Source organism: Microchirus variegatus, assembly GCF_963457635.1.
Source record: "Microchirus variegatus genome assembly, chromosome: 4".
Lineage (NCBI taxonomy): Eukaryota > Metazoa > Chordata > Actinopteri > Pleuronectiformes > Soleidae > Microchirus > Microchirus variegatus.
Window position 1 is genome coordinate 29,576,802 of NC_139805.1, and position 13,550 is coordinate 29,590,351.

Below are 13,550 nucleotides of genomic sequence, written 5' to 3' on the forward strand. Positions count from 1 at the left end.
GATTGTCTTAGTCTGACTAAAATACTTTTAACAGATGCATGTAAACACACTGACTGTAGTGCACTCGGGACAGGGATGTGTGAGCGGAGGAGTCTTCCATTCGGTACAGTCTGCGACCTGTCACTGACATGTCACTACACTAATGCCTACACACTGTATTACAAATGTGTCATAACTGATTCAGAACTGTCCTTTGTAAACCTTTAACTTGAGCAGTGAAGGGCAGATGGCTACACATCTTTAGTCTGGTTCTGTCAGGACTGAACAGTCATTAATAAGTAAGGTTTTCTGTCTAAACTGTTCTGAGAATATGCATGCTGTGATTTGGCAAATATACAAATAAAATGTAATCAATATTTGTGGCAGAGGGTCACACCTCAAATTGTCTCTGACCAAAAGGAAAGCTGGGGTATCTAATCATTTTTTTGTCCTCCCCGTGTATGTACATCCATGTGAATACTCAAGACAATAACTGAAGCAGCTCCATTTACAGCACAACACATTTTTATTCAACACAGAAACCAGGAGTACAGGAAAATATCCACAGCTTCGACTGAGTATGTAACACTGGCTCACCTCGAGGGGTTGCTGCTGGTGAAAAACTTGAAAGAGCAAGCAGACAACTGCACTGTAACTCACTGAGCAAACAACTTTTGGAAATCAAAAACCAGCTCAAACGCATTTAGTTCCATGTTACAGTTCATGCACGACATTAAAAATATAATTTCTGACATGACAGTTAAGTTTGATCAACACATGGACATACCCAATTTCAAATGTTTGACAGGCACAGACATGGAGCTAAACTGTCGATCTGGAAAATTAAATTTAGAATTGGATTCAGGCTATGCGGTAGAACAGTTTAAAACTTCCTTTTTTAAACTATTAACTCACGACAAGGCCTAGTGGATGCATTTCATTCATTAACACGTTCTGCAATTAGTGTAGCAGTAACCCCAGAAGGGCACTCACCAAGAGTAAAACTATTTTTTTTTTAGAAATATGATCTTTACACATTCCTTTCTTTTTAAACCATGGGTTATCACAACACAGTCTAAACGTTTCTGGCGAATTTGATTTCTGTCATAAAATAAAAAGAAGAATACAAAACAATGCTCCATTAATAAAAGGTTAAGTTGAGGGTAAGGACATATAATTTGATGGTGATTTACAGATATGTACACCTCACTGTATCAGACACAAGCAAAGTGACATCAATAGAACAAAACACAGCTTTTTAAGGCATTTCACACATGACCATACATGACAGCAGCGGTTAAGCGACAAAAATGAGCCAGGAGGGAGCAGTTTCTTTTGTTTGTTTGTTTTTACATAGTTTGCATTTGCACTGATTTCAACAAAGACAAAGTAGGTCACAGCAAATCAAGTCTGCTATTGTAAGGTCCACATCAAATCCATACTGAAAGGTGAAGAAGAAAGATGTGTTTACTACTGGGTACTCACATCAGTAAACTAAAGACTTCTTTGAGGTAGGAATGGACATGAAGTACAGTTTTCAGGAGTGATCCTTCGCTAGTCTCTGATAGTTGCACTAAAAAATGTCATCACGCCAAAATGACACACAACAATCCAGCAGCTATAATCGCAGTAGCACACTTTTCTGTGAGCAGCTGATGAGTGACTGCTGGCCAATGAGAGCACAAGCCGAGCACCAAATAATTGATGCAAACTAAGCCTGTTGACAGGTTTTGATATTTGTCATGAGGTTTGGTCTCTGTTGTTAAAAGCTCAAACACAAATGCAAATCAAAGCCTTTAAAAATGCTGTTGAATTTGTCACAGTTGAATTTAACCAGTATTTACTATAGAGGTTTGCTTTACTTATAAAAAAAACCATCATTTGTGGATATAGGTATCTACTAATGTTATTTGTTGTTCAAGGTGCAAATCATCACATTAGTGTAAAATATTGATCTTATACATGTGACAAAATCAAAATACCTACTGCCTCTCAAAACACACAATATTATATTATTGGCTATTTTAGACCGACCTTGCTTGCCTCTCTGTTACACTCTCACATCACACTCCTGTCCTATGAGGAGCAAGGCTCATTGTCCCATTGTCTTGCATTCTTTATCCAAATAATGTCATGGCCAGCACGGCGTTTGCTGCGGTAACTGGGCTAATCTAACATTTAGCCATAGATCTGTCATATTGCTACCGGTGTATCTTGCATTTCTCATACAAACACACTGGTGCCCTTAGTAAGGCTCTATCCAGGCGGAAACAGAATGAAACTAACAATACTTTTCTTTGTAAATTTTGAAAAGGTTCTCCATCCACACAAAACCCCCAAAACGACACTGAAGTAGTACATATGCCAGGCCTGTAAATGGTGCTGTGACACTGCTACATTGAAAATGAAAGGAAATAAAAGAAAGACCAGGAACTCCAATAAGTCCTCGCATTACTGTGTCAGTGCTCGGGCCCTAAAATTAACAGTTATCATAAAGCAAACAACAGTGCCAGGTTAGTGACTTTTCACAAAGTAGAGTATTTGTTGCAGACAAACACAAGGGCAGCGTTTTGAGATTTTTTCACTCCATGTGGATGAAACACCAACATGATAAAAAACCTATACAGATACACCTGCTTCAGTGTGGACAGGCCCCAACTCATCTGCCAAGCCTGTTAAGCAAACCACTGGACGATTATGCGACAAACAGACAGACGTTCATCAATGAATGTCATGAAATACAAGCGATGTGCAAAAACGTTTACAGTATCTAAGGCCAGAAGGGGGACCCAGGTGATGAATACCACTGTAATGAATGTATTTGAATGGAAATTCAGTCTTGAGCATTTAACAATGGACAAAGAAGATGGAGAGAAAGTGAAAGTAAAATCACTAATTTGCAATAACCAGTAAAAGATTTGGTTTCATCTGTCTGATATTAAATAAATAACTTTTGATAAAAGTTTTAATTTGGATTGTTGCATTAAAACCAACATTCGCTGTGGTAGATTTGTAATGGTCTTGGGAACATGATATAAAATAATGTGTATAAAGTGTGACGGGCAGATTAAGACGTTTGAACACACAAATGAATGTGATTAGTCAGTCGTTCTGTATTTACAAGGATCCGTATTCTCAATGTTAGATTTTCAATTTCATGCATAATGTGGTTAACTGAAAACCAGCATCATTAATCCCATGATATGATATAAACATTATCTTGTTCACCATCAAGACTATTACATTTGAAGAGTTCAGGCAGTAAAATTATGACCATATCTACAATAATTCAACATAGTCCACTGTGATGATCACAATTTACATTAATATACACGACTGCAAGTCAATACCGTATTTTATTTAATCAATAATGAGCTCAACTAACCCTTGGCTTCTTTCTTTGTTTCCTGGGATTAAAAATAAATATATATTTGAATGGACTGATAGGAAGTTAGCAATTTTCAGCTCTTTCCCTGAAAGTGCCAGTGAGATGAACAGAGATAGAGAGGGAGAGAAAAGGGGGAGAAATATGAAGCATGGTTGTGAGGTCACTACCAGTCTCCTTTATCCCAGGTTTCCTCAGCAGGCTTCGTGGGACTCTTCTTTGTCTTACCATCTGCATTCTCCCAGTTGTTGTCCCAGGCCTCCCAGCTCTCCTCTGTGCTGTGTTTGTTGTTGGACGCTGCTTCGGAGCCCCAATTGTCCCAACTGTCAGAGCTCTTCTTTGCAGAATTATCTACGTTGGTCCAGCTGTCACTGCTTGGAGATTTCTTGGCTTTTAAGGAGCTATTGCTGCCAAAGGTTTCCCAGAAGTCCTTTGCGACAGGCTGGCTAGAACTGCCCTGATAGCCCTCAGTGGCATCCATGTTTTGATAGCTTTCTCCAGCAGACCTTAACATAGTCAAAGTAGAAATTCATGCCTGAATAGTTCATGTTTCAAAAATGTCATCATCACAAATGATTTTATATTTCTATGTGTGAGTTTTTGAAGTGTATAGAATGATATCATACCCATCATCTGGTTTTCCAGATATGATGTTGGTCAGTTTTGCACCAGCTCCCTGAATCTATGGAAGAATAAAGAAGAATAAGAATAAACTCATTTTAGGTTGACAGATTTTCAAAGCAACATGTTAATGTGATACTTAGTTGGAAATAAATTACAAATACATGTTAGTTTTGCTAAATCCAGAATCCAGTGTGTAATATTTATGAGGGTTAAACAGCAGAAACTGCCTCATTGGTATGTTTTCATAAGTGTATAATCGACTACAATACTTTTTTGTTTTTCTTAAATGAAAGAATAAAGGCCAATTCTAAGGCTAAGGATTAGCTTTACAAAGGTCGCCTTGGTTCGAAACAAACAACCAGAATGTGCGTTATGAAGACGATGCGTATTGGGAGCCTCAGTCAGGGTGGCTGACTCATTCATTCATCGTCAAACTCTTTACGCTCTACATGAGGGTCACAGGGCTGCTGGTGCCAATCCCAACTGACATGTCTGTGACTAAGTCTCAGCATTAGTCATTATGTCACATAATGGTCCTTTACATATGAACTATCAATAAATATACAATAAATAAACAGACTTGTATTGTAATTTGTTATTACATTGCTCACAAATTCACATTTTCCTAACACGGTACTCACCACCAGAGCAACAATGGCAGCAAGAAAAATGACAGATTACACTGGGTTAGTATCATTTATTGTACATTCATCACTGTTGCAAAACCGGTCTCCCTGTGGGGTTTGTTTGTTGGGGCACTGCCGCTGCAGTGAGGCTACAACATGTGAGGCTACTATTTCTCTTACAGGAGACTGGTTTTGCACCTGTGCAACATGGCAGAGGTCTGCCCATCCTACCTTGTTTGCCAGCCCAGTGATGCCGACTGTCATTTCATCTAGCAATTTGCCATCTTTCACCTGGATTAATGCAAATTGGTTGATGGAAATAATTACAAAAAAAAAAACATCTAAATATGTCAAACAGAACATGTCGAGCACATCATTTTGATTTTGACAGTGAGGAAAGTGATTATGTGTTTGTTTACTTGGAGAATCAATATGAGAAAAGACTACATATTTGTTTGAGTTCAATAAGAGGTTATTCATTATCATTCATCTCAAAGAAAGAAAATTTGGCAAGTGATGAAACTTCCACAATTTTGTAAGAGAAGAAAACTGTGCTGCATGAACATTTTCTGTAGAAAACTTGAATCACTCATGTCAACTTTACAATAAAAGACAAAGGCACTGTGGTTAATATCACTATCAGTCACTGGCGTTACCCCCAAACTATAAAATACCACTACTGAGCATAAAATACTGTAGATCTACTTATTTCTATTAAACAGAAACTATTTCAATTACTGAGTGTTTTAATGTTCCCTGACAGCTGTAAAGGCTTCATTTGAACCGACAAAGACACATCCAGGAGCTGTTCACATGACAGTAAAGAGTTAGAGCAGCCTTGTGGAAGCGTTGAAGCAGAAAACACTTACCATGATAATACTTAGTTCAGGCATAATGTCAAACAGTTCATAATTTTTACAGCACAAGCACAGGCATGGAGCAGCGATGAAGCATGTGAGCAAGTAGCCGTCAGCTGAAGAGCTCATGGTTGTGTCATATTGTGTTTCCAGAACTTAAGGATATTTCACTGAAGACCAAGAGTAGAGCTGGGCGGTATACCGGTTCACACCGGATAACGTTTTTTTTCCGTTACGATATGAATTTTTAATATACCGCCATACCGATGTATTTGATTACACAACATCAGCGCAGCCACAGCGCTGCGGTCTGCTTTGCGAGTGGGCGCGCTCTGCATTAATGTTTATATATTTGTTTCAATCACTGAATGAAGCCTGTCATATTTGGGACAAGAGTCGGGACCTTAAATCACTTGCACAAAACTTTTGATCAGCACTCAGCATTTGTTTGTGCGAGCGAGTGAGGTCTGTGCTCTTGGTCATTAGTTCATTTACTTATTTTTGTGTGGGTAATATGTTGTGAAATATGTTTAAACTTAAATAAACTACATATACAGGTAGTTATGTCTCGCTGTAGCAGTTTGTCCGGTTATTGACGTCATGCTGTCATCACCTGACAGTCTGGCTGATTGAAAGTCCCCAGATGCAGCGGATGCAAATACTATGAGAATATATTCGAATATCTGTGTTTTTTAGAGGGAATATTCGAATATCATTTCTGAGCATTTTTGACAGCCCTAGTAAGCATGTCTTGGAATATCAAAAATGCATGAAGTTAAGGTCAGCACCCTCCACATCAGGTAACACTGGGAATTTTTATAAAAGATGTTGATTTGCACAGTCAAAGTTCTGTATTTTGACTGCAATTGTCTTTGCATTCCGATTCCTCACTTCATTAGAATCATGAGTAGCTCTTCTTTGTAAACAGCATCATTTTCTGGGGCCATGTGAACCTGTACTAGTGTGGAGTTATTCTACAATATTCATGACAGTAAAATAGACCATCCTAAGTTAATCTACTGCAGTAATTCTGTTAGAATGAGTAGAAAATGCTGTGAACACCTGATTATGCATGAAAAAAAAAATACTATCAGATACCGTGAAACCGTTCAAATTTTGAAAAATACCGTGATATATATTTTTGGTCATATCGCCCAGCCCTAACCAAGAGTATGGAAAAGTATCAGACATGTATGCTGATAGATAGATCTTCGTATTTGTTAAGGGACAGTAGACTAATGTAAAGGTTTAAATTATATTTTATTTTAAATGCTGTAACTAAATTAAGAATTCATGCCAAATTAACATCCAAACCTATTTTGCTATAACTGTTAATATTTTATATATGTATATATTCAATAATATATACTCTACATGCAATTACAAATTGAAAGAAAATGAATGCCTTAATTTTAGGCATATCTAATCAAATACTATGGCTCCTTAATCCAGCAACTGTGCCGAGTTCACACCAATGCCCACCTGTTGTCATATTAACCTGTTTTGTATTTTTCATGTTGAATTGGATATTTCAAATTTCACAACCGAAAAGACAAAGGTGTGATTGTTTTTGCAGCTCAGAAACCACAGCTTTTGTCCTTTAGTACTTGTTGACATTAAACCGATGAACTGGAAAAGACAAGCGATGAAGAAAATGGCACATTCACATCTGAAGCTGTGTTATTTTTCGTCTAAAAGCACTGCACCCCCACCACCAAATCAACAACTTCAAACATCAATGTTACCTTCTCTTGGGTGGGTTTGATAACATTCTCATTTAAGGTCTGTCCTAACTCTGTGGCCTAGTTGGAAGTCAGAGAGGAGATATGACTTAAACGAAACACAGTTTAACATTCAAAGCAGTGCAAGACACTGAACCATTTGTTCTGTAGTTGCATACGGTGAGCTATCATTCCCATTTACCATGACACTGAACAAGCACTAGAGGGTGTAATGGTTCAAAAAACACTTGGATCACTGCATATATTTTGTATGTGCAGTTTAGTTACACAATAGTAACCTTTAAAGGTTTCATTGTTACCCACTTTTTGTAAAAATAAGAAAATAACTTCTGCACCACAACCTAACAACGCTTCCAACATTACAGTTGTTTGAATCCATTACACAAACTATATATACTGTATATAGCATTGTAGGCAGTCAAAACAAAAACTGTCATGCATGAATGGATAACCCATTTTCTATGGATACGAGAAAAGAATTAAAGGTAATCCCCATATATAGCATTATATTCCATATTACAGTTCACAACTGTCTTTCACAGGTTATCCACAAACTCAAAGTGCAGCTATCAGACACAATGTGTGATGTTTATATATCTAAGTGCATGGAGAGGACATTCAAAAAGTTATTTTTGCTAATAAAAAACTGACACAAAAAAATAGCACGGGCAATATGGATATTCAAAATTAAGATGAAGTGGGGAAAAGCAACATGCACCTATGATGTGATTTACCGGTTCTGGGGGCGCTTTATAGCCCCTTAACTACATCCAGAGAGAGCAAAGAGATTACAAGTAGTCAAAGTCATTAGAGCTTGGCAATATTCCATTACATGTTCACAAATTTAACCAAAATATACAGTTTGTGAGTGAGTGGGCGGCTTAAGTCAATTCTTTATTATCAGCATTCATTATACTCATGCATATACATGTCTTACCTTTAAAGTTGCTGTGTTTGCCAGTTTAGTTGTCTGTTCAAGGTGGAATAGAAGAAAGATTATTGGCTTTTATTTAGAGGTTCTTATGTATGTGCATAATTTGTGCTTGAAAAGAGGACATAGCATTTTACTGCTTGAATACACTTACATTATCTTTAGCAATAGAAGCAAACTTGCTAGCTCCAACAGTGAAACTGCTCCAACCCTGTTTAAAGAGTAATAATAAAAAAAGTTAAAGGGAAAGAAAGATACTACAAAATATATATCTATGTGCATGGAGAGGATATTCAAAAAGTTATAGAATACCGAATAAATAGAAGACATGGCGTTGTTCAGGAAGTCCTCCTCTTTCTTCTCTGGGGTCACGGTGTTGCCAAAGCCAACATAACGATTCTCTTGATTGCCATTGTATCCTCCTCCACTGAAAAAGTGAAACTTAAATGTTACATTTAAATAGCACACAATTTACACAAGTATTTGGTAAAATAAACATTATGACTATGAGGGTCTTACCTCTGATAAGAGTTCACGTCATCACTCAACCAGTCTTCAAACGCTTTGTCGCTAGATTTTGCCGCGGTTTGTCCAGATGCTGCCGAGCTAAATACCAGAAACATGACATTCACTGCTTTGATGGCTGCTCTGGATCAGATTTAATGCAAAACCAATGTATTTATAAAATGTGTGTTGACTCTTACCGATGGGAGGATGAAAGGCTTGCCTTGGGCTGAGGGGATGTCCAGTTTCTGGCAGGTGATGTCTCAATGGACCACTCCTTTCCCTCAGCTATGGTTGCAATCTGTCACATACAGCATTGACATTATTCTAACTAACAGGAAGCACATTGTGCAGCAGGTCTAACACACACCAATGAACCAGTTCAACAAGATTCTAATAAATGTATACCCATTAAATGATAGCTTACACTCATTTACTAAGAATATACAATTACAAATATTCTTTTAAAATCAATCCCCTTCTTTGGTTCAATTCAGAAAAACAACTTATACAATTGTATAATTATGATAATCATATAATCATCATTTGCTTCTATTGTCTACAAAGAAGAAACCAATTAATCAATCATTAAAAAAAATCTAATAAACTATCATTCAGTACAAAATAAATGTTTGCTAAAGATGGACATTAATTTATATGATTTTGAAAACACGATAGAATGTGAATTTTACCCTGATAGGAAATAAATATATGCAGGAACCACAGAACAGACCACAGAACAGCTCACCTTGTCCCTGTAGAGCGCAGCTGCTCTGCTGTTGTATTTCTCCTGCAAAGTCCAGTTGGGATCGTAATCATCTTGAATTTCAAGAAACAGACGGAATTTTCCATTTCCGCCTGCTTTCATCTTCTCAAGCTCTACATCTTTCCACTTGTCCATGGTGACAGAGCGCACAAAACTGAGCACAAAGAGATCAACATTACCGGGCAGTAGTTAAGTACTGATGAATGACATGACCCTGAAACCTCTGGGTTGCTGCTGCTTCTTTTATTTACTTATGCATGACTCATCCATGCAAATATTCATGTATTAAAGGTTCTTACCTGAGATGTACCCCCAGGCCTCTGTGTTTACCAGAGCACTCAAGACAAATCCAGATTCCATAGGTCACACTAACCCACTGAGGGTTAAAAGCCCCACATTCGAAACACAACTGAAAAATAAAACAAACAAAAAAACAATATTAAAAAGCATGAAATAAAAACTTGCATTTCAGCTTTATTTGTGTTTAAGTGTGCATATTTGTGCTATTCTGTTCCTTACAGAACGTTATGTACGTTATGTTCTGTTCACATTTACATCATTCCCCATTTACATACTCAGTTAACAGAAGACCCTATACAACAAATAAAGCAGTTAAGGCAGACCATGGCCTAGTGGAAAGGGTTATTAACTAATCTTATACATTATTAATTGCTTTGAATGTTGCTGTTTTAATAATAACAATTTAACTTCTAGTTTCTGGTTTCTTTGCTCCATATAACAAAGAAATCATTATAACTGAACAATTTTAGTTTGCGGATAAAACAAGACATTTGGCAAAATCCCAGTTTTTAGGTTTTTCAACATTTTATGGACCAAACAATTAATCGAGAATATAATTGTCAGAATAACCAATTATGAAAATAATCATTAGTTGCAGCCCTCGGAACAGCATAAATATACATACCTTTACACCACAACACGTACACAAAAACATGTTCAAAGTTTTAATGCATACATTACATGACACGATGTTGAAATGTGAAGCTATTTTCATACATTTGGCAACATTGTTTCTGCCCTCTCCCAGTGGCAAAGATACTACCTGACAGTAAAATTCCATCTAGTAATGATCTTATTTGTTCTTCATAATAATAAAGTACATAAGAATTACAGTACATAAATGAAGGATAAGATTATGGGCATTTTCTGAAGAGTTGACAGAAGATGTTACAGCATGTGTACATGAAATGCCTATGGCTATGGGTGTAGTGACATGAGACAACCTATTCTCATAAGAATAAGGACTTACATTATTCTCATCCTGGGTTCTCACTTCCTTCAGAACTCTTCTGGTCCTTGGACTTGCCATTTTGACTCACACTGAAAGAAGAATGTTGTGGATGTTAGTGAGCCAAAAGACACATTTCATGTCCCTAGCATGTAGATTTTACTGACATTAATTTCACCATAATAACAAGTTTAAGCAAAATAACCATCTATTCAAATTGCACTATATTCATCTGCAAGCAGGCCATACATGTGGGAATTAACCCAACTGTTTATTATCAAGCTACATCAGAAAGAAATAGATTTTCACTAAATAAAATCACAATGATACCAAAGTTATGTCACATGGTGAAATAATATTATAACTTCAGTGATTTTTCCCGGGATTGAATGTTGACAAGTCTTTAAAAAAAACATTAGAGATATAGATCATGTCACTGGGGGAAACCGGTTTGTCTTGGTGGATAAATGTCAGATTCAATTTGTACCCTATACACAGATTTTTATTTTACCTTATTTATTTTCTACACACAGTAGTTGAATACAAATGTGTATACAGCATAGATATGATGTCAAGATCGATTGTGTTTGCTGAACAACCTAAATCAGTGAAATGAACTGTAGACGTGTCAAACCAGCTCGACTCATACCAAACATTACAGACAAGCCCATCACACGCAGTGTTAACAACACCTATAACACCACAGTGACGTTGGGCTGTCTTGCTTAAGGCGACTATTTAAAATAAAAAAGAAGCAGTTTTCAGGAAAAACATAAAAACAAAATGTAAGAAATGTGGCTCGAAATGGCAGATGACTGCCAATGCTAACGTTAGCTACCGGCTAAGCTAACTGATCCGTTACCTGTATGGACAAGAAGACGCTGTGTTGAGAGTCTGTGGCTCCGTTGATGATCTCTACGGGTGATTTTGTTTTCTATTGTGGAGGCAAATGTTTTACTATCACAGAGGTGTAATATAAAGCGGAGAGTTAATGTTAAAAGCCGGTAGCCATCTTCCTGTTTGCCTACGTTGGCAGTGCAGAGCACTATGGGAGACCGTCCTTCTTTTTCGTCTTCTTCATTTGACGTATTATAAGCAATGGAAACCAGCGCCATCTACCGCATTGGAGTGTATTAAATATTGCTCCATTTTAATGGAAAGCATACGAATGATTGCATTCACGTAATACATTTAAAAGGCAGTTTTTTTTCAGAAATAACACGATTACAAAATAATGTCTGCTCAGTTTTACTGAATCAAGGACATAGTTTAAGACTTTCATTCCCTTGTTGTGAACTTGCTTTAAAGGTGCCATATGTAAGAATGTGGCCAAAAACGGTTACAACATTCAAATTCAAAACTTTTAGGTTTCATTTTTTGACGTAACTGGCAACCCATGGTTGCTTGGCAGCTGAGACTCTACTGACTGCAATGATTGGTAGACGGAGGTAGGTGGCGCCACATGCCAAAACAGACAAGGGAGGTGTGAGAGAGATGGGGAGAAAAGAGGGAGAGAAAAGAGAGGGGGGAGGGAGGGAGGGAGAGAGGGGGAGCGAGAGAGAGAGGGAAAGAGAGACACTAGATAGAAATTAGTAGCATAACACACTAAGGCAGTAATGACAACATTACAACATTAATAACACTGATATGCATTTGTATTACAGTACCATTAGAATTTGTTAACAACCACATATAGATAAGGTGATCTTGTTTATAACGGTTGTATCAGTTTATATTGGTTCTATCATGAACCAGAGTTTGTCTGTGTGTGTATCTGTATGTCTGTGTATTCGCGCATCCATATATATGTATGTGCGGAGGTTGTCACTTGGTGTGGTCGGGAATCCGTGGTGAAACCGTGTCGCCGCCCCCTAGCCCCCCGGAAGGAGACCGGCGGTAAGAGCCGGCGCCCCCCACGCGCAGAGCACGCCCCGAGGGGGCAGGAGACGACGGCACCACGAGCACAGACCAGCCCACCACACGCCGAGGCAGGTCCTGAGGCCCCAGGTCTCCACACCCGGGACCCACCCAGGCCCCCAGGGCAGCCCAGCCCATCACCAGGGACAGTAGAGCCTCCCCCAGAGCGCCCCCCCAGGAGGCAGGCCGGAGCCCGCCACAGCTATCCCCGACGCTTACCCCGGAGCCAACCACACGACTTCCCCCTCAGAGGGGAGCCGGCAGAGGCTCATGTAGGGATCCCAGGGAACAGGAGGCAGCAGGGTCCCGGATCCCCCCCGGGCAAGCCCCCTCACACAGGTATGGGTCAGAGGCCGTAAGACCTGTCACAGCGGACCCCACGCCCACCCGGCACAGGGACCCACCGTCCACCCAGGGCAGGGCACCCAAAGTCAGCCCCCGCCGAGCGACCAGCTCGCCGCCCACCATCACCCGTCCCAGGAGTCATGGAGAGCCACGGCCAGGTCCCCCGGGGCTCCCCCCGACAGACCGACAGCCGACCCAACTACCTGCCGCAGCCGCCAGCGCCCCGGAGCTCCACAACCGCCCCCCAGCCCAAACCACCGACCCCAGCCCAGCCGGGAGGCAGGCGGGACACAGGTACCCGGGAGGTCCCCCCCACTCATCCCCCACCCCCCCCCCCACCAGGATCTGGTGTGGTGTGTATGATTGTGTGCTGTGGGATGTGTGTATGGGGGATGTTGGTATCTAGTATGCATTAAAAATGTGGTAGGGAGGATGAGGTGACAACACCCCGCTGCTTGCTGACTAGCAGAACCGTGTATCCCCGCCCACCCAGCCCCCCAGCCCAGCAGAGGCCAGCCCGCTCAGACCGGGGCGACGCCGCAGCTCTCCACAGGCACCACCGGTGCGGCAGGGCCAGGTCCGCCCCCGCTCCCCCGGGGGGGGAAGCCAACAGTGAGCGCCGCAC

General features: G+C 39.8%; 1 protein-coding gene across 1 annotated transcript; it reads right to left on the reverse strand.

Moving 5' to 3' along the window:
• Positions 1-548: 548 nt before the first annotated feature.
• arfgap1 (ADP-ribosylation factor GTPase activating protein 1) lies at positions 549-11,656 on the reverse strand. The gene is made up of 13 exons (XM_083887889.1): positions 11,526-11,656; positions 10,685-10,755; positions 9,714-9,823; positions 9,397-9,568; positions 8,849-8,949; positions 8,664-8,750; positions 8,457-8,571; positions 8,299-8,355; positions 8,151-8,183; positions 7,217-7,273; positions 4,846-4,905; positions 3,991-4,046; positions 549-3,870 (listed from the first exon to the last, which is right to left on the reverse strand). Exons 2-13 carry the CDS (start codon positions 10,742-10,744, stop codon positions 3,531-3,533), a joined length of 1,248 nt encoding a protein of 415 aa, XP_083744015.1. The 5' UTR covers positions 10,745-10,755; positions 11,526-11,656; the 3' UTR covers positions 549-3,530.
• Positions 11,657-13,550: the final 1,894 nt, after the last annotated feature.

Coding starts and splice junctions, on each gene's coding strand:
- arfgap1 (XM_083887889.1), bottom strand. CDS start 10,744: ATGGCAAGTCCAAGGACCAGAAGAGTTCTGAAGGAAGTGAGAACCCAG. Junction 9,569..9,713: donor GGCCTGGGGGTACATCTCAG/GTAAGAACCTTT, acceptor CTTTGTGCTCAG/TTTTGTGCGCTCTGTCACCA. Junction 8,751..8,848: donor AGCCTTTCATCCTCCCATCG/GTAAGAGTCAAC, acceptor TCTGGTATTTAG/CTCGGCAGCATCTGGACAAA.